The sequence below is a fragment of the Haliotis rubra genome, unplaced genomic scaffold, assembly GCF_003918875.1.
Source record: "Haliotis rubra isolate DU_JTF1 unplaced genomic scaffold, ASM391887v1 Scf224, whole genome shotgun sequence".
Lineage (NCBI taxonomy): Eukaryota > Metazoa > Mollusca > Gastropoda > Lepetellida > Haliotidae > Haliotis > Haliotis rubra.
The window spans coordinates 949350-971526 of record NW_025766270.1 but is presented as its reverse complement, the minus strand read 5'-3'; the positions used below and the strand labels follow the sequence as shown (position 1 = coordinate 971526).

The window sequence follows — 22177 nt, the reverse complement described above, 5'->3', positions numbered from 1 at the left end:
TTACTGACACTCTAAATCTTTTCTTTAAATGTGAGTATTATGACAAAGATGCCTTGACATTTCTGCTTAATATCTATTTTTTTAGAAATGTTAGGATTTTTTAACCTTCATAAGTGTTACTATATTTTTTCAAGTGTTCATATCTGTTATTTGTTTGACATACAAGCAGTAAATGTAATGCATGTGATACCCCTACGGTGAGTGTGATGGCTCCTTATCATTTTGACATGCAGAGATCACCTTGACATGTCATACTCAGGGGCTGCTTTCCATTTCCTTGTTAACCCTTTCAAGTGTTACAACCTGTCAGACCCACATCCACCAACGGTTAGAATTCACTTGCACAGGGTTGTCTGGAAAACCTGGACATTTCACACCCCATCATCCAGTCTTGGAAAAATCATGGAATTTGAAAAAAATGGATGAAATCATGGAATAATCCTGGGTTTTTTATCTAACAAAACTGTGTAAATTAACAGTACTACAAGGGCTATGGCATCCATCTACATGTGTATCCAAAGATAGTTAAAAAGAGTAAAAGGAAAATTGCTACACTTGATGTTTCATTTTTATTTTGGGGTGGTGGGGTAGCCTAGTGTTTAAAGTATCCATCGAAGGCCCGGGTTCGATTCCCCACATGGGTACAATGTGTGAAGCCCGTTTCTGGAGTCCCCTGCGGTGATATTGCTGGAATATTGCTACAAGCAGCGTAAAACCCAACGCATTCACTCATTTTTATTATGTCATCTGATCATAATGAGGTTAGAATGGACAGCTGTAAAGGGAGATGGGAGGCTGTATTTAAGATATTGTTTTATTTCAGACAATAATATATGTTTAAAGGTATCAAAATACCCTAGGACATATATTGTTGTGTCTGAAAAAAGCAATATTTGTCTTGAAAAATCATGGCATTCTTTTTCACAAAAATGTGGACCCCCTGTTGTATCTTAACCAGTCCACTAGATGGTCTACTACAGACCTGCTTAATCCATCAAATAGTGACAATACTAGTCCAGAAGGCCATGTCACCATTTCTTCCAGAACTTAACTGGTTTTGAATTTGTGGAACCTGAATGACTAGCTCATCTATGATGATGATAATGATTTGGAGATTTAACATGGGCTTTCCGACATAATGCATATTTCGCACACAGGCCTGCCTGTCCGCCTTTAGTGTTTGATAAAAAAAATGGGTGTTTGACCGTAAGATAAGGCAACCTGAAGTTAGTCAGAGGTACAAATAAGCTGCGTATCTGGGTAAATTAGGCAACTATTTATGTGAAAACTCAATTCCTATTAAGTATATTGCGAACAACTACGCTTGAATTTTTGTAAATACTCAATAAATGTGTTCTTACATGCATACACGCAAAAATTTCAAGTCTTAACTTGCGTACCGGTGGATAGATAAAATAACTGAGGTATACTGAGAGGTTCTATTTAAGCACATAAACTTGGCAACTTGCGGTCGTTCTTATCGTTTCTCATATTACAGATCAAATATAAATAACAAACACTAATATTTAAACTTTATTATATTTTTACAATTAATGAAAAATGGCAAAATACCCTATTGAGTTTGAGTGAAGTGAGTACTATTTATTTGGTTACTCAAAGGAAAATTAGGATACCCAATTGAGATAAACACAAGCAGGTACATAACTCAATGACCCAAACAATTATCTGTAGCTTTGGTTAGTGTTGTATAATTAAATTTCAATGAAATTTGAATTTGGAAATTTGTTAGAAGTTGTAGTTGGGATGAACCATAGGATGGTTTAGTTGGTTTTGTTTTGTTTTTGTATTATGTTAGCACTGTGATCAAGTTATGTTAGTTAGTTATGTAGGATTATAAGCAACCTAAAAGGCCAGGTTTGATTTTTTTTTTAAATTGATGATGTTAGCTATTGCAATTTAGTTGACCTCTTGGAGTGAGTGTGACAGTTGATCTCTAATGTAGTGAATGTATCATGGAATAATGAATTTTGTATGAATTATTATTCCATGGTAAATGTGACAGTTAAGGTGTACTGAATGTGACACTTGACTTGTAGTGAGTATGACAATTGACCTGTACTGAATGTGACAGTTGACCTACTGTACTCCTGTGGTGGCGTATGGTCCTGTGCATAGAGCTCAGGTCACAAATCAGTTGAAGTTAAGCAACGTTGATTCCTTGGATGGGTGTCCAAGTTTGGCAGCTTGACTCCTGAGAGTTTCTAGGACTTCAGTCCTGCCCCACAACGAAACACATGTGGTCTTACCTTAGGCAAGTGAGTTTGTTCAAAATTGCCTCTGTTCACCCAGTAGAAAATGGGTACCTGGTGAGATAAGTCATATGACTATAACCTTCTAGCGCCTTACAGGCAGCTTGGGTTATCCGGGGTGATGTTGTGCTGTTTGTACAGGCTTTGAGCATGCCCCTTTGTGGTGTGGAGTATTGTGCGGTATAAGTACTCTCATTATTATTATTATTAATGTGACACTTGACCTGTAGTACATGTGACAGTTGACCTCTTGTACTGAATGTGACAGTTGACCTCCTGTACTGAATGTGACAGTTGAAATCCTGTACTGAATGTGACAGTTGAAATCCTGTACTGAATGTGACAGTTGACCTCCTCTACTGAATGTGACAGTTGACCTCTTGTACTGAATGTGACAGTTGACCTCTTGTACTGAATGTGACAGTTGACCTCCTGTACTGAATGTGACAGTTGACCTCCTGTACTGAATGTGACAGTTGACCTCCTGTACTGAATGTGACAGTTGACCTCCTGTACTGAATGTGACAGTTGACCTGTACTGAATGTGACAGTTGACCTGTACTGAATGTGACAGTTGACCTCCTGTACTGAATGTGACAGTTGACCTCCTGTACTGAATGTGACAGTTGACCTCCTGTACTGAATGTGACAGTTGACCTCCTGTACTGAATGTGACAGTTGACCTCCTGTACTGAATGTGACAGTTGACCTCTTGTACTGAATGTGACGGTTGACCTCTTGTATTGAATGTGACGGTTGACCTCTTGTATTGAATGTGACGGTTGACCTCTTGTACTGAATGTGACGGTTGACCTCCTGTACTGAATGTGACAGTTGAAATTCTGTACTGAATGTGACAGTTGACCTCCTGTACTGAATGTGACAGTTGACCTCCTGTACTGAATGTGACAGTTGACCTCCTGTACTGAATGTGACAGTTGATCTCCTGTACTGAATGTGACAGTTGACCTCTTGTACTGAATGTGACAGTTGAGCTGTACTGAATGTGACAGCTGGTCTCCTATCTTAAATGTGACAGTTGACCTCCTGTACTAAATGTGACACTTGACCTCCTGAACTGAATGTAACAGTTGACCTCCTGTTCTGAATGTGACAGTTGACCTCCTGTACTGAATGTGACAGTTGACTTGTAGTAAATGTGACACTTGACCTGTATTACCTGTGACAGTTGACCTCTTGTACTGAATGTGACAGTTGACTTGTTGTACATGTGACAGTTGACCTCTTGTAATGAATGTGACATTTGACTTGTAGTACATGTGACAGTTGACCTCTTGTAATGAATGTGACAGTTGACTTGTAGTACATGTGACAGTTGACCTGCATTACCTGTGACAGTTGACCTATAATCCGCCTGTGAGTACAATGTGACAGTTGACCTGTATTACATGTGACAGTTGACCTCTTGTACTAGATGTTACAGTTGGCTTGTAGTAAATGTGACAGTTGACCTGTATTACATGTGACAGTTGACTTATAATCCGCCCGTGGGTACCTGACATCTGATTGTTTGTTATCAATTACATCAAGCACCTGATTTAGTGATTCCAGGGCAAATATTTTTTACAGTCCCATTTCAATGCATAAACTGTTCATAGTGTATTTCTGTGAATTGAATATGGCTTTAGCCTCCTATCCTCTGCTGGTAAGGGGTTAACAGCTTGGTAGCTATTACACACAATTTGCTTGTTTACAAAAGAAATAATGCCACAAGGGAGATATGCATGCAGTGGAAAATATAGTATCACATTAAGTGTAAGTACTTCATGAATGTGTTTCGTGAGAGAAAATTTATGCTGAGCAAGGTTGTTAAGAAATCTTGAACATTTCACGTGCATGTTTTAGTGTTTTTAAATCTTGCCAGTGTTATATTGTATTAATCTCCAGAGTAGCAACTGCTGTGTGTTATTCAGTATGTACCATTTTGAACTGACATGCCACACATCCCTTGCCCTCCCGCTCACATAATGGCTTATTGCTCTTTCTGATTAGCTGACAAATTATCAATCAGTCATTATAAAGGTGTTGCTGCTTTCAGTGTGAGAACAATGGTATCTTATGATCTTGTCACATATGTGTGTATCTAAACTAAAGCTGTTCCTTGCAGGTTGCAGACATAAGTGTCACGCCCTTGTCTTCCGGTGGGATTGACCAGTGTCCAGCTGTCCTGATGACCAAGCCAGCCCTTGGTGAATATGACAGTGTGTCCAACACTGGGCAGGGTCTCTGTAGCCATCAGTGTGGCAAAGTGTATATGGGTGGGAGTGACCATTGTCCAGATGTGCGACTGTCCAGTTCTGGCCTGGGTAAATGTGACGGTATGTCCAGCACTGAGCAAGGTCCCTGTAGCCCAGAGTGTGGCAATGTGTACATCAGTGGTACTAGAGCTGGGGATGATTCATCGGTGAAGGCAGGAGTGAGTCATCACCCACTAAACAACACCGGCAGCAGCAGCAGCAGCGGCGGCAGTGGCCACTGTGTCAGAGCCGGCACCCTCCTTCCTCCTTCTCTCCCAGCATCCAGTAGTATAGTCGTCTCTCACACCACCCAGCCACACACACCTGGTCATGAGAACAGTTGCCACCAGCACTCCCTGCAGCCGTCACGGTCGTCGGCGCTGGTGCACCCAGGTGCAACTGTTGTGGGTACCGTCGGTGTTGACGCTGCACAGCCCCGGCCGGCAATGATTGACATTGGCACCACATTGGCACCACACCCCGGCGATGTCAGTTGTCAGCGCCCGTTACAGGTAAAAAACATCGTCAATAACTCAACAGTAACCATCATCACAGGTGTTGATTGGTATTGATTGCATGTCATTGAACTGTGATTGTTGACAACCCTGCTGATACCTTGAACAACTGTACTGACACTTGTCTTTTTTGTGCCACTGTTTTCAACCTCCTGCTGACATCCACTTGTTTTGTGTAGATGATTATTGAATGGTTGCTGGGCATTATTGTTGCAGCAGTCCAGCCTTGTGAAGATTGTAATCGTTCTGCAGCCTCTATTTGTTTAGTCAGGCTGAGAGGGGGTAATCACTTCATTTATTGAAATGAAGGATAGATGACGTTTTATCATGAATATAGGATTGCGTCAGGCATTACGCGCGAGAAGGGGGCAGCGTGTTATGTTGATTGTTTTTGGAGTTAAATACAACTACTGAGTAGCCTCTGTAGAGCTTGCGATGCATGAGCAGAGCTGGTTAAACATTTCATTGGGAAGAGATGTCCCTGATGAAAAGTACTGTATATGACTTTAAGTTTAACAGCAGTGAGATGTGTCAATACAATGGGGTTTTTATTTTCTTTCTTCAAAAACATTTAGAAATGGTTAATTTTCATGTTCATTAATAAAAACAAAATAAAACATTTGCAGAAGCACTTAAATCATTCATTTGATGTATGCTTTTTTTCTAAATGGATAATGAATGGATTTTGATGGCAGTAGGGTTAAATAAGCCTATTGTTTTTTGTGTCAGCTCAACTTTTATCTCGCAGAACACTGAATACTACATTTTGACAGCAACAAAACTTTCTGAAAGAACATTGCAGGGAGAGATCTGACAACAATTTGCACAAATAGTTAACACAAGTATGTTGTAATCATTGACAACATGCTCTGCACAAGGAGTCAGGATTTCCTGCCCTGTGGACGATCTACTTGCTCAGTATGACATGTAAACAATTATCAAGTTAGCTTATTAAACTGAAATAATTTTCAGTTGAAATTGTAACTGAAATTGAAATTGAAAATTGCATTTCCATGCACAAAGGCACTGTGTTGGTTCTGGATTTATGTAGTTATAGTTTACATTGACGGGCTACTGAGGGTAGGGAATGGGAAGTTTTCCATACATGCTCGCGTTAGTGTCGTGGATGCTGGTGAAAGAATTCATTCATGTTTACTATTTTCTCAAATGTGCTGAAACTGTAAGTGTTGATCATAACCATGAAGCAAGCAAATAGATTTGACTTTGTTTAAGGTGTCGTGTCTGACGATCAATTACTAGCAGAAACTTTGGTGAAATGGTTAACACATATTGTCCTTTTATTATCATTGTTGGTGGGCAGGTAGAATGCAGAGAACTTTTAATATGCATGCGTCACATTGGATCAGATATATAGAGGGAAAAATATAAGGGATCTCATGAAAGCAGAAGTGTTCCTTTATTTTGTTCCAGGTTTCTTCACAAGCTGTGCGATACAAATCTTATGAAGAAATCTGGAATAAAATAAAGGAGCACTTGTGCTTTCATGTGATCCCCTATTTTTCCCCGTCAGTATATGATTGATAATTATGATGTAAATTTATATCAAATTGATGAGGCCACATACACTGTTTAAGTCTAAATGGTGTTTTTCATGTAAATGTCAATAGATATGGATCTAAATTTCATAAAGTGTCACCATATCACTCCATGATTTCTGTGTCAGCTGATTATTAATTAATACAAATGAGGTAAACTGACACCTGGACTTAACTGAGCCTTTAGATTGTCTCAAAGTTCATATTTGCTTACATTTCAATTTGAATATTTATAGTTAACAAAGCCTGTTCCATCTGATCAGCAGAATTCCAATAGCTGGAATTCTCATTACAATATAACTGATTCATATTTTTGCATGTCTTATTATGATTTAAAATGTTATGATCTGAATGTTCTGGAAAGGAAACTAAGATTAGAAATTCTTAACATTTCAGCTGAATATTTGACATTGTATTTCAGTATCGATCGGTTAAAATGAATTTTACACATAAGTATGGCATTAAATCTTTAGTATCGATACATGTAATTCTGATGATGATGATGATGATGATGATGATGAGATTAACTGCAATTTAACTTGTCTCTAAAAGTCAAAGATTTTTTGCGAGTTGGTAAAACTTCAGTGTGAGATATTTTTTGCCTTTACTTTTCCAAGTAAGAAACTGTTCTGATACTGGCTGCTTCCCTGTTTGTTAAATATCCTATATCAGACAATAAAATAACTTGTATTGGCAAGCACTCTTGTTTTAGAGACATTTATTGAGAACAAGAACATTTTTAATATGAAAACAATGTTATGATATAGCTTAATAATACTTAAAACACAAACTAGTCTAACCTTATGTAAAAGTTAGCCAAGTTTGTAATGTTAAACCATGCCAGTGTTCTCGGTGACATTTTATTGATGTTGATTTGTTTTCAATCTTGACCATTATCCGAACATGGGCATGATATTGTCATTACCCTTGAACACTTACAATGAAGACAAACATTAGTAGCAACAACTGCTATTGTAACTTACTAAATCATCCAGATGATGGCTGGAGAACTAGAACTAATGGAAGCAGATTCACACTGGAAATTGTAAATACAATCAATTATAATTGTTTTAGTGCTGATTAGCGTAAAATAAAAACAATTTAAGATTAGGGCTTAAAGGCTTAATGGGACCTAATCTTCATTCATAGCCATATTTGATAATTACAGGTATGGAAGTCTCACTGATCAAAATAATATGATACTGTTAACTGCATTCTACATATGTGACATTGTTTTAAGTATACTGGCATTGTTTTTATCAGGTTTTAGATATACTGAAAGCTTGTGAACTAAGAAGTAGTGGAATTACATCAAATTTGCCATGAAACAAGTGGAATCCCTCATAACAGCTTTTGATATACTTCACTGAATATTTATTTAATCAGTAAGGTACAAAAACTGTAGACAGTGGTATTGAAATCACAGACATCATTCAGCGCTGTAATGAAAACACACAACCAGTGCACTCTGTTATCAGCCAGTCAGGAAACAATACTCCGCTGTGGGCATGGTGTAATGTTTTTAGTTTGTGGAAGCAGAAATGTAAAAGTTATTGCCATCAAATGACATGGAATTACTTGCAATTTGTTATTATTACTTTCCAGTCCAGAACAGGTTGAGATGAACATTTAAAGGTCAGATTTTTTCAGGTCTTTTCCTTTATATATCTAAAGAAAAGTTAAGAAAGCGAAAACTGACAGAATTTTAGCTAAATAATGGCGGGCCGGCCATACAGTTGATGGGGTCATGACAGGGTTATTAATATTACATTGTTTTAAAAAGGAACGCTAGGTTTGAGACAAATAGCAGTCGAAGCATAATTCAAGTCCTCTAAATTCCACTTTTTAGTCGTTAAATCAAATTCATTATGTATATCAATCTAGAAATGAGTAAATATTTGAGTCCTTACATTGGAAAGATCACAATAAGGCAAAAACTCGCCATGATTTGACCTGTGAGTGAGTGAGTGAGTTTAGTTTTATGCTACACTCAGCAATATTCCAGTTATATGGCGGCGGTCTGTAAATAATCAAGTCTGGACCAGACAATCCAATAATCAACAGCATGACCATCGATCTACGCAATTGGGATACGATGACAGCCATGTCAACCAAGTCAGCGAGCCTGACCACCCGATCCTGTTAGTTGCCTCTTACGACAAGCATGGGTTACTGAACACCAATTCTAAACAGGATCTTCATGGGTAGATTTGACCTGTGGGGCTTGACAATGGGTCAACATGTTTACAGTTGATAGTTCAGCTTTGATGATAGATCACCAATTAATTCTCTGAAAGTCTAATATTAGCAACCAAACTTTATGGCCATATGAGTGTGTCACGATTATCATGTTTACCGGACTAGGGGTTCCAGTCCAAACCATATATCACATGAGAGAGCTGTAAGATAACAGGAATTCAAGTGAGATCGCTGTCTAGTGTGGGGGCACAGCAGCTCCTCATGGAAAAGAGGCTGTTTTGTTCTATGTCTTGTGTTAACTCTCGTGGGTGTCTAGGCTTGGTTCAACTATTTCAGATTAGATCAGTCAAATACACTAGAATAGTTCAAAAGAAGCATGTATTTGTAACGGTATGAAATTAAACGGACATATTCTTGCTATTTTGAGCGTTTGAACAGATAAGCTGTAAGTAACAAGCATCTTAGATTTCCATGACATTTGTAGCAATCAGTGACTTGCCTATATTCTTGGTCCAAACAGGAACATTTTCTCATTGTTATGTATTTTTAACATGCTGGAATTTGCACTTTTTGTCTTGTTTTCAAGCAAAACACTGTTTCATTCAGGTCCTCAACTGCCTACTTAATCTTTTATCTCTACATTTTGCAAGACAGCTTGAAACAAACATTTAAAAATATTTTTAGATTACTTTATTCAGAATTGAAGGCCATGTGGCCAAGAATACAACAGGTAAAAATATCTAAAATATCTAGAGATGTATCTGTAATCTTGTGAATGATTGTGATAATCACAGCTATCAGGTAATTAGCATCTGCTAAAAGAATAGAAAACAGGAGTGTCAAAAGTCTACCTGTAATGACTGACATGGAACTACCTTTCTGTGAAAATTAGCCTTGTCTGTGATCAGCTGTTTCAATCTGAGGTGTTTATTGGGATATGACTGAATTGTGTGTATCAACCTTTTTCCAGGGTAGAATGTGCAATATTCAATAACCCACTAGAAAAGTATATTGTGGTTCCAAACTGAAATATTACTCTACTCTACAGTTAGACTATATCACATTTCAAAACACAGCAGGTTTATCTCCTTAATGTACCATAAAACTGTATGTCAAATTTGAAATCTTAGTTGACTGTCATTTACAAGATATGAAGCTGTGAAACTGTGCCAAGTGATATCTTATTTTTTAATGCTCTTAGCACAAACAATTTGTTCAGGTCTGAGAGTGATCTCCAACTCTTGAAGAATGCTCTTGCATGATTTGATTAGACATTTGATCACTTCAAAGAATATACGAGTATTTCCTGACAATATTGTGTTGTACATCAACATCACATACATCTGGCTTTGTGTCCCCTTGGTTGCAGAACAACAGATATTTTAGCTTGCTAGTCTGTACTATCTTGTTGGCAGAAGGGGACAATATGTGTTTTTGCAGTACAGTTTTATGTATGTGAGTCACCCTTCATATAGGAAAAGCCCCATATTTGATGCTCCTCAAACACTGTTAGACAAATGCTTAGTTTCTGAAAGTATATATTTTTGATAGAACCAAATATCTATCTAAATGGAAATGAGCTCCATTGAGCTCAACCTGAGAAAAATCTAGACTTGCTTTGTTAAGAGTTTTTGCATTACACAAAGGCCTGAAAGGAAAGCAAAGTTTTGGGGTTGAGGGACTGTGAGAGTGACTTACACACTGTCTGTCTCGGCCAGAGAGGGCAGGAATACTTTAGGCCACTGTTAGCTTTATTCCAGCACTGTCATAAAGGGGGAAATAGGTTGGAATCAACCCTTACAAGATACTTGTTTATTGTGCATGTTTTGTTTTCATCTCCTACTACAAAAATTAAAAAGCCACAAAAAATGGTGTTGTGACCTAATAAGAAATGAACTAAAGTTGTCTGTTCTATATGAAAAGCATTAAATACACCATGACACTTGCAAATCAGAAAACCATTCTGTTTAGTTTTAAGATACTCATGTTCACAAAATGTGTTATTGAAAGTATTTCAGCATCATTGATGCAGTTTTAACATTTTTTTGAGCAACAGAAATCTGTAGCTGTTGTATATTGTGTATTTTGTGTTAAGATAATGTTGAATATTTAAAAAATCTGAAAAATGCATGAAAAGAACCAAAAAAATTTAAACTTTGTTTTGATAACATCAGAAATATCTTAATACACCAACATAAGAAAAATCCAGAATAATGCCTAATTCTTGATTAAATGAAGTAGCAATAGCAGTATAGCAACTTACTTTTCACAACACTTACCCAATGTAAAGTTATATGAAGGTGACAATACAGAATAATATTTCCCCTCCTCTCCAAATGGATTTCTTTATAGCAGGTAAACCATCTGGATAGTGGGAGAAAGGTTAACACCAGCACTGTCTAGCCTGCTCTCTGTTCTGGAGTCATACACCGTTCATACACTCCTCATGGGTATATGAAGCCATGCATGTAGGCCTCGTTCCACAGCGTGATCATACCTCTATGACTGTACTGAATCCCATGATAACATAGACTTAAGATAGTATTAGCTCTGACATTGTTAGTCCCCGAGCATCACCTCTGTCTTTCTCCTTACCACTTGAATTGGCTTTCACTGTTTGTGAACTAGTTACAGTCGTCTTGGCTATGTTCAGTGATGTAAGATTTCCAGTTGAAATTAACAAGCCTTCATGATGACTGGCTTCTATTCAGGTGGATTATGCTGAGCCTGGTTGCAGCCTGGATATATTGAACATTTCTGTAATTATATAATCTCAAATTGTGTGGAACTGACTTCTAGTACTCATAACATGTAGAAGTATTTCATGTGTGACCATGGCTGTAATATACATACATATTACATAAATATGTAATACATATTACATGAATAGGTCTGTTTGTCATGTAATACCAGTGTTTTCCACATACTTAGACATGTTTTCGGTGATTTTGACATTTTTCCAGTTATGAATGATATGAAATAGTTCATTCACAAACAGCTGTGGTTGGAGATAGTTTCAAACAATGATGCTTAATGGACCATTTGATCCAAATTTCCTGAAGTACATTTGAGAGAGGGATGTTCCGTCTATTGAGTGTAGCTGAGGGCTGAGAATGTATGTTGTTTGTGGTGTGATGACCACTCTTTGCTGTGCACAGTATGTAGTGGGCGGGTGGGAGGGAGGGAGGTGCTATTTTAGTCAGTAAAACTTGAGCTAAAGTGCTGCGGTTGCAATAATATGGATTTCAAACTTAGACGTTGTGAAAAATGCTTAAAAATACGATCAGAAAAATATGTCTTTCATGAAAGCTAGGTTGAGAGAGATGAGTCATTTGAGATATTATCACGACACGGACCTCAATAATAAGGTAATTTTTTCTCACAAATGTGTCATGTTAATATTTTCTTGATATGCTCATTTAGCTAGAATGCACATGTCATGTTGACTTGCGATGGCCCCGGTGTCCTGGCACACTTGTGTATTTGTATCCTGAGATTGTCCTAACATTCATGATTAACAATGGTGTTTCAGAAGCAGCTTGGAAAAATATATTTTGTTGGCCTTTTTAGGATATGAACATTTTGTAATTCAATATTATCTTCCTCGTTTAAGTTGTTAGTAGGTATTCGGTCCTTAGGCCCGAAGCCGACCGAAACTACTAGGACCCACAGCTTTTGTTTTCTGCAGATACTTATGGCCGACAGCTTCTTCATCCCCAATAACTAACAGTATTATTTTTTAGAAAATATCATTCAGTAATTTCTAGTTTTATCTCAATCAGCAGCTGTTGTCTGTAAGTGAATCAAATATCATTTTCGAGGTAGCAATTTAGATTACTGAGATATGATCTTTTAACCTCGAACAAGTGCTGGAAATACCTATATTGTAGCTAAAATATAGGGCCTACAGATTCTGATAGTGACCCACAAGTTTTTATGGCCTGGCCCTTAGGGCCTAAAGCTTTTCAGGGTTAAGGGCAAGCACTGTTCGTGTTATGTCAAGCACGATGAGCAATGATTCCCCAATAATGCCAAAATCATTATGTGGTCATTAAAATTTAATTCAAGTTATACCATCAAAGGTACCCCAAACCCGAACTTCAACCATTTTTAATAACTTTTAAAACTTCCAATATTTCCAGTGTCAGAGGTCTGTGTAAGCAGTTACATAAGGTAAATATGATTTGTACTGTGTTCTACAAGTGATATCCTTGTGAAACCTGTGGAAATGTCAAGGAAGATGTGGTTATCAATAGCTGCAAGACGCATGTGATCCCAGGATGAGGGTCGCAGTGACATGCAGCCTGGGATGGGAGGGGTGCAGGTATTACTGACCTCTTGGCATCTGGCTGACATCACCGGATCCGCTGAAAACATGCAGGACATGCACACATACCGTATTAGATATAGTAAGTACTCTGGTCGCTTAGAAATTGTCCAAAGTGGTCTTATTAAAACATTAATACACCATGAGCTCAATTTCCAGAGATCAAGCAGTAGTGGACTTAGTTTTAACATCATGAATCTAAAATATATTTGATACTGGGCAATAATAATTATTAATATGTCCCTTCTGCAATCATCTTGTCAGCAAAATATTCCGTAATATACACATGAAAGTATGGATGATCATAGTTTTTCATCTTAGCTGGGGGTATTTGTGAAGATTGCTTGAAGGTTGGTATAGTGGGTGCTTAAAGGTCACATGCAACATAAAACACAACTTTGCAGATTCTGATACCTTTCGGTATGGACTTACCGAAACAAATCATCAAAAATGCAAATTCAACTTATAAAGTTGAAAAATAACGTGATGAATAAACCATGCGAAATCAGAGTTCAAACGATTCACTAATTTTCCCCCAGTACTTTGGGGAAAAGTGGTTTCAACAGCGGGGCTGTGCTGTGCTGGGCTGCGCTCATAGCACATGCGCAGTGAAATTGGTTCGCACAGCTTGGAAGCGGGTTGTCCGGTGAATACTCGGTGAAGGCTTTGGTGTGAGCTATTTTTCTAATGTTTTGTTGATATTTCACAGGCGCGAGCTTTTTATATGTTATGACTGTAGATTACCGATTTAACTGTTTATATAATTTCATTTGTCTATTTCACCACACGTTCTTCTTACCGAGTTACTTCCTCAGTTCGATACTTAAAAGCAATGGCATTATTTAGTGTTGACAGAATTTCTAACTGTGATTTAGATATGTTGTTGTCACAGACAAACCTCTCAGTCTGTTTTATTGACACCTATGTGTCTGCCTGCCTGTCTGCTAATGACAATATTCAATACACAACTTCGATCACTGACCACATGCAATTTGAACCTAAACACCTATCAGGCTATACACCCTAAACAAAACGCATTAATTTATGGCCCGAGTTCGGTCTCTGTCACATTATGTAATTACACAGACAGGTAGGTGTGATACTTATGACATGTTATGATGTCTGTTGATTGCAAAATGTTATACACAAAAAATGAACATGTATTTACAAAACCCAACATCTCTATATATACACACACAATGAGCCGTGAGGGCATCTGCAAATGGGGTCTCGGACAAATGCCACCCGGACAAAAGCCACCTAGGACAAATGCCACCCAGACAAATGCCACCTAGGACAAATGCCATCCAAATAAAAAACACCTTCACAATATCATGTTTCCCAGATGTATTTGCATGATAATTCATTTTCATTTACACACTTTCATTATTGCTTTTATTCTCATCTTTTTTCATTTTTCATTCACACTTTCATTAATATTGCTTTCATGCTCCTTTCTGCGGTGAAACATATTCTTGGTTGTCCATATTGGAAGTGAAACGGACAGTTAGTTAGTTATTTGCTTTATTTAACGTTGTACGCACAGCCGTTACACTTGAGTGCACACCCACCCGCTCTGACTAGGTTCGGTATCCCGGCTGCTTCGTTTCTAGGGAAGTAAACCCAAGTACAAAATATTGCACTTTTGATTTGCGATTGTACGCTTATAATTTTGTTTATATGTTTTTTCATAATCAGCAATGTATATAATGTGTCATGAATAAGTGATAATTGTGTTTTAATTATGTTTGATTTTTTGGTTTCATGTGACCTTTAATATGATGAATATGGTAAGGTTATACCTGTAAGGGCTGAACTGAAATAGATCAAGTCATTACTGGGACAGTGGTACTCATATTTAACTTTACTCTCTGAGAATTTCTCAGATTTCCTGGAATATGTCATGGTAAAGCTGATCACTTAAGCAGTATGGTATGAAGTTTAAGAGATCGATTCTGTCAGCTATTTACTGTAATTATTTTCTCAACCACAGGTCACTTCAAACAAGATGATTGATATTAAAAAAACTGACACTGTAAGTCAGTATAATGTTTAATGAAAAGTATTTTTAGTTTTCTTTAGTGTAGTGTGGTATTTGTGTCAACATATGACTGATATCGATTGACTCAACAAAATCTTTGAGGGGATCATGAAGAACTTAGGGGGATATTGTTTTAAGTCTGCATAGTGCTCTGTCCTCAGTACAAAAAAATATCCCTAAGCAGGTGAATGATCCCTAACTTTGTTTTTTTTCAGTATATTTGAATGTGTTATTCATGTATTGTCATCTGATGAATTGATAACAATTGTGATGCATCAATATTTCAGCCTACCGATACTCTCAGTTGCTGTGGGCACTATATTTCCTCTCCACATTATGAAAGATTAAAAAATCAAAGAATTCTGTCATGGTCCAAATGTAACAACATCAATAAGAAAGTCCTAAATATGAAAAAGAAAACTCTTGTTCCAGTTTAATTTGTAGGGTGTCAGTGAAGTAAGATAATGTTCCTGTGATTGGTGTCAGGATGATCCTCATAAGCATACCATTTTCCTTGATTAAGTAAAATAATATTCCTGTGATTGGTAAGAATGAACTTAACAGACATACCTTTTGCCATGATAAAGTAAGATAATATTCCTGTGATTGGTAAGGATGAACTTAACAGACATACCTTTTGCCATGATTAAGTAAGATAATATTCCTGTGATTGGTAAGGATGAACTTAACAGACATACCTTTTGCCATGATTAAATAAGATAATATTCCTGTGATTGGTAAGGATGAACTTAACAGACGTACCATTTGCCATGATTAAGTAAGATAATATTCCTGTGATTGGTAATGATGAACTTAACAGACATACCTTTTGCCATGATTAAGTAATATAATAATCCTGTGATTGGTAAGAATGAACTTAACATACATACCTTTTGCCATGATTAAGTAAGATAATATTCCTGTGATTGGTAAGGATGAACTTAACAGACATACCTTTTGCCATGATTAAGTAAGATAATATTCCTGTGATTGGTAAGGATGAACTTAACAGACATACCATTTGCCATGATTAAGTAAGATAATATTCCTGTGATTGGTAAGGATGAACTTAACAGATACCTTTTGCCATGATTAAGTAAGATAATATTCCTGTGATTGGTAATGATGAACTTACCAGACATATCTTTTGCCATGATTAAGTAAGACAATATTCCTGTGATTGGTAAGAATGAACTTAACAGACATACCTTTTGCCATGATTAAGTAAGATAATATTCCTGTGATTGGTAAGGATGAACTTAACATACATATCTTTTGCCATGATTAAGTAAGACAATATTCCTGTGATTGGAAAGGATGAACTTAACAGACATACCTTTTGCCATGATTAAGTAAGATAATATTCCTGTGATTGGTAATGATGAACTTACCAGACATATCTTTTGCCATGATTAAGTAAGACAATATTCCTGTGATTGGTAAGGATGAACTTAACAGATATGTCTTTTGCCATGATTAAGTAAGATAATATTCCTGTGATTGGTGTCAGGATGATCCTCATAAGCATACCATTTGCCATGATTAAGTAAGATAATATTCCTGTGATTGGTGTCAGGATGATCCTCATAAGCATACCATTTGCCATGATTAAGTAAGATAATATTCCTGTGATTGGTGTCAGGATGATCCTCATAAGCATACCATTTGCCATGATTAAGTAAGATAATATTCCTGTGATTGGTGTCAGGATGATCCTCATAAGCATATCTTTTGCCATGATTAAGTAAGATAATATTCCTGTGATTGGTAATGATGAACTTAACCGACATATCTTTTGCCATGATTAAATAAGATAATATTCCTGTGATTGGTAAGAATGAACTTAACAGACATATCTTTTGCCATGATTAAGTAAGACAATATTCCTGTGATTGGAAAGGATGAACTTAACAGAGATACCTTTTGCCATGATTAAATAAGATAATATTCCTGTGATTGGTAATGATGAACTTAACAGACATACCTTTTGCCATGATTAAGTAAGATAATATTCCTGTGATTGGTAAGAATGAACTTTAGAGACATACCTTTTGCCATGATTAAGTAAGATAATATTCCTGTGATTGGTAATGATGAACTTAACAGACATACCTTTTGCCATGATTAAGTAAGATAATATTTCTGTGATTGGTAAGGATGAACTTAACAGACGTACCATTTGCCATGATTAAGTAAGATAATATTCCTGTGATTGGTAATGATGAACTTAACAGACATACCTTTTGCCATGATTAAGTAAGATAATATTCCTGTGATTTGTAAGAATGAACTTAACAGACATACCTTTTGCCATGATTAAGTAAGATAATATTCCTGTGATTGGTAAGGATGAACTTAACAGACATACCTTTTGCCATGATTAAGTAAGATAATATTCCTGTGATTGGTAATGATGAACTTACCAGACATATCTTTTGCCATGATTAAGTAAGACAATATTCCTGTGATTGGTAATGATGAACTTAACAGATATGTCTTTTGCCATGATTAAGTAAGATAATATTCCTGTGATTGGTAAGGATGAACTTAACAGACATACCTTTTGCCATGATTAAATAAGATAATATTCCTGTGATTGGTAAGAATGAACTTAACAGACATACCTTTTGCCATGATTAAGTAAGATAATATTCCTGTGATTGGTAAGGATGAACTTAACAGACATACCTTTTGCCATGATTAAGTAAGATAATATTCCTGTGATTGGTAATGATGAACTTAACAGACATACCTTTTGCCATGATTAAGTAAGATAATATTCCTGTGATTGGTAAGAATGAACTTAAGAGACATACCTTTTGCCATGATTAAGTAAGATAATATTCCTGTGATTGGTAATGATGAACTTAACAGACATACCTTTTGCCATGATTAAGTAAGATAATATTTCTGTGATTGGTAAGGATGAACTTAACAGACGTACCATTTGCCATGATTAAGTAAGATAATATTCCTGTGATTGGTAATGATGAACTTAACAGACATACCTTTGCCATGATGAGATAATATTCCTGTGATTTGTAAGAATGAACTTAACAGACAACCTTCCATGATTAAGTAAGATAATATTCCTTGAACAAGGATGAACTTAACAGACATACCTTTTGCCATGATTAAGTAAGATAATATTCCTGTGATTGGTAAGGATGAACTTAACAGACATACCTTTGCCATGATTAAGTAAGATAATATTCCTGTGATTGGTAATGATGAACTTAACAGACATACCTTTTTGCCATGATTAAGTAAGACAATATTCGGTGATTGGAAAGGATGCCACAGATTAGGTAAGATAATATTCCTGTGATTGGTAAGAATGAACTTAACAGACATACCTTTGCCATGATTAAGTAAGATAATATTCCTGTGATTGGTAAGGATGAACTTAACAGACATACCTTTTGCCATGATTAAGTAAGATAATATTCCTGTGATTGGTAAGAATGAACTTAACAGACATACCTTTGCCATGATTAAGTAAGATAATATTCCTGTGATTGGTAAGGAGTAAGAACTTAACAGACATACATGATTTGCCATGATTAAGTAAGATAATATTCTTGTGATTGGTAATGATGAACTTAACAGACATACCTTTTGCCATGATTAAGTAAGATAATATTCCTGTGATTGGTAAGAATGAACTTAAGAGACATACCTTTTGCCATGATTAAGTAAGATAATATTCCTGTGATTGGTAAGGATGAACTTAACAGACATACCTTTTGCCATGATTAAGTAAGATAATATTCCTGTGATTGGTAAGAATGAACTTAACAGACATACCTTTTGCCATGATTAAGTAAGATAATATTCCTGTGATTGGTAAGGATGAACTTAACAGACATACCTTTTGCCATGATTAAGTAAGATAATATTCCTGCGATTGGTAAGGATGAACTTAACAGACATACCATTTGCCATGATTAAGTAAGGCAATATTCCTGTGATTGGTAAGGATGAACTTAACAGATATGTCTTTTGCCATGATTAAGTAAGATAATATTCCTGTGATTGGTGTCAGGATGATCCTCATAAGCATACCATTTGCCATGATTAAGTAAGATAATATTCCTGTGATTGGTGTCAGGATGATCCTCATAAGCATACCATTTGCCATGATTAAGTAAGATAATATTCCTGTGATTGGTGTCAGGATGATCCTCATAAGCATACCATTTGCCATGATTAAGTAAGATAATATTCCTGTGATTAGTGTCAGGATGATCCTCATAAGCATATCTTTTGCCATGATTAAGTAAGATAATATTCCTGTGATTGGTGTCAGGATGATCCTCATAAGCATGTCTTTTACCATGATTAAGTAAGATAATATTCCTGTGATTGGTAATGATGAACTTAACCGACATATCTTTTGTCATGATTAAGTAAGATAATATTCCTGTGATTGGTAAGAATGAACTTAACAGACATATCTTTTGCCATGATTAAGTAAGACAATATTCCTGTGATTGGAAAGGATGAACTTAACAGAGATATCTTTTGCCATGATTAAGTAAGATAATATACCTGTGATTGGTAATGATGAACTTACCAGACATATCTTTTGCCATGATTAAGTAAGACAATATTCCTGTGATTGGTAAGGATGAACTTAACAGATATGTCTTTTGCCATGATTAAGTAAGATAATATTCCTGTGATTGGTAAGAATGAACTTAACAGACATACCTTTTGCCATGATTAAGTAAGATAATATTCCTGTGATTGGTAAGGATGAACTTAACAGACATACCTTTTGCCATGATTAAGTAAGATAATATTCCTGTGATTGGTAAGAATGAACTTAACAGACATACCTTTTGCCATGATTAAGTAAGATAATATTCCTGTGATTGGTAAGGATGAACTTAACAGACATACCTTTTGCCATGATTAAATAAGATAATATTCCTGTGATTGGTAAGGATGAACTTAACAGACGTACCATTTGCCATGATTAAGTAAGATAATATTCCTGTGATTGGTAAGGATGAACTTAACAGACATACCTTTTGCCATGATTAAGTAAGATAATATTCCTGTGATTGGTAAGGATGAACTTAACAGACATACCTTTTGCCATGATTAAGTAAGATAATATTCCTGTGATTGGTAAGGATGAACTTAACAGACATACCTTTTGCCATGATTAAGTAAGATAATATTCCTGTGATTGGTAAGGATGAACTTAACAGACATACCATTTGCCATGATTAAGTAAGATAATATTCCTGTGATTGGTAAGGATGAACTTAACAGAGATACCTTTTGCCATGATTAAGTAAGATAATATTCCTGTGATTGGTAAGGATGAACTTACCAGACATATCTTTTGCCATGATTAAGTAAGACAATATTCCTGTGATTGGTAAGAATGAACTTAACAGACATACCTTTTGCCATGATTAAGTAAGATAATATTCCTGTGATTGGTAATGATGAACTTAACAGACATACCTTTTGCCATGATTAAGTAAGATAATCTTCCTGCGATTGGTAAGGATGATCCTCACAGACATATCTTTTGCCATGATTAAGTAAGATAATATTCCTGTGATTGGTAAGGATGATCCTCACAGATATACCTATTGCCATGATTAAGTAAGATAATATTCCTGTGATTGGTAATGATGAACTTAACAGACATACCTTTTGCCATGATTAAGTAAGATAATATTCCTGTGATTGGTAAGGATGAACTTAACGGACATATCTTTTGCCATGATTAAGTAAGATAATATTCCTGTGATTGGTAAGGATGAACTTAACAGACATACCTTTTGCCATGATTAAGTAAGATAATATTCCTGTGATTGGTAAGGATGATCCTCATAGACATATCTTTTGCCATGATTAAGTAAGATAATATTCCTGTGATTGGTAAGGATGATCCTCACAGACATACCTATTGCCATGATTAAGTAAGATAATATTCCTGTGATTGGTAAGGATGAACTTAACAGACATACCTTTTGCCATGATTAAGTAAGATAATATTCCTGTGATTGGTAAGGATGAACTTAACGGACATATCTTTTGCCATGATTAAGTAAGATAATATTCCTGTGATTGCCATCATTGGTAAGGATCATCAGATCCTCACAGACATACCTTTTGCCAGTATTACAGAATGTGGCCAATGCAATCCTTTTCTGAAGAAGACAAAATCTGTTCAGAAACAAATGTGCATCTCTTACTGTAAAGTTAAAAATAAATACTTAACTTTCTGCACTGCTAGACAACGTCTTGCCCAACAATTTAATAAGGATATTGAGATTCACATGCAAAGATAATTCTATTATGTCAGCTCATGCTTTTTGGTTAGCAACAGTCTATTACCATGAATATAATGTGTACTTTTAAGTAGGGCGATTGTTAGCAACTGTGGTCCTGAATGATTCTTTGTTCCGATATAGATTCTCACATGTTCCGATATAGATTCTCACATGTTCAGAGTTCAATGTTTATGGGTTTGAATCTTATGATTTGCCTTCCTATGATTTTTGCTTTGTCTGCATCTGAAGCATTTCTCCTGGTTTATGCTGAATCAGTAACTCTCGAGGGTCTGTATTATTTGTTTCCACATGAGATTCTGTGATGCACCATGTTTGTAGTATTTAGACATATACTCCAATATGTCGCCTTACCTACCTGCAATACTTACCAATATGCAAGAAATCTTTAGATTGGTTTACGTTGCTTTTAGCTATATTCTAGCAATATCACAGCAAAGGACACCAGAAATGAAAAATGGGCTTCACACCACCCATGTGGAAAATCTAACCTGGTCTTTGGCGTGACAAGCGAACGCTTTAACCACTAGGCTGCCTCACTGCCCCAAATCTGTATAAGCAACCAGTAGTAAGTCCAACATTTACATGACATTCCATACTTTCTTTTGTTATAACGCTTAATATTAGTTTCTGAATATATATAATTTTGATTGTAACAATTAGCCCATTTAATTGAAAAGGAGCCCCAGTGAGA

At 36.2% G+C, this 22177-nt stretch overlaps 1 protein-coding gene and 1 long non-coding RNA gene across 2 annotated transcripts in view; one reads left to right on the top strand and one right to left on the bottom strand.

Moving 5' to 3' along the window:
* Nucleotides 1–22177, bottom strand: part of LOC124277604 — a 50378-nt gene that overhangs the window by 13670 nt on the left and 14531 nt on the right. The gene's annotated exons all lie outside the window — the stretch shown is intronic.
* LOC124277603 overlaps nt 1–22177 on the top strand; it is a 105912-nt gene that overhangs the window by 70914 nt on the left and 12821 nt on the right. Inside the window, exon 11 of the mRNA XM_046713327.1 lies at nt 4399–5040. Within this exon, the coding sequence (XP_046569283.1) occupies nt 4399–5040 (642 nt within the window). The remainder of the gene's footprint in view (nt 1–4398; nt 5041–22177) is intronic.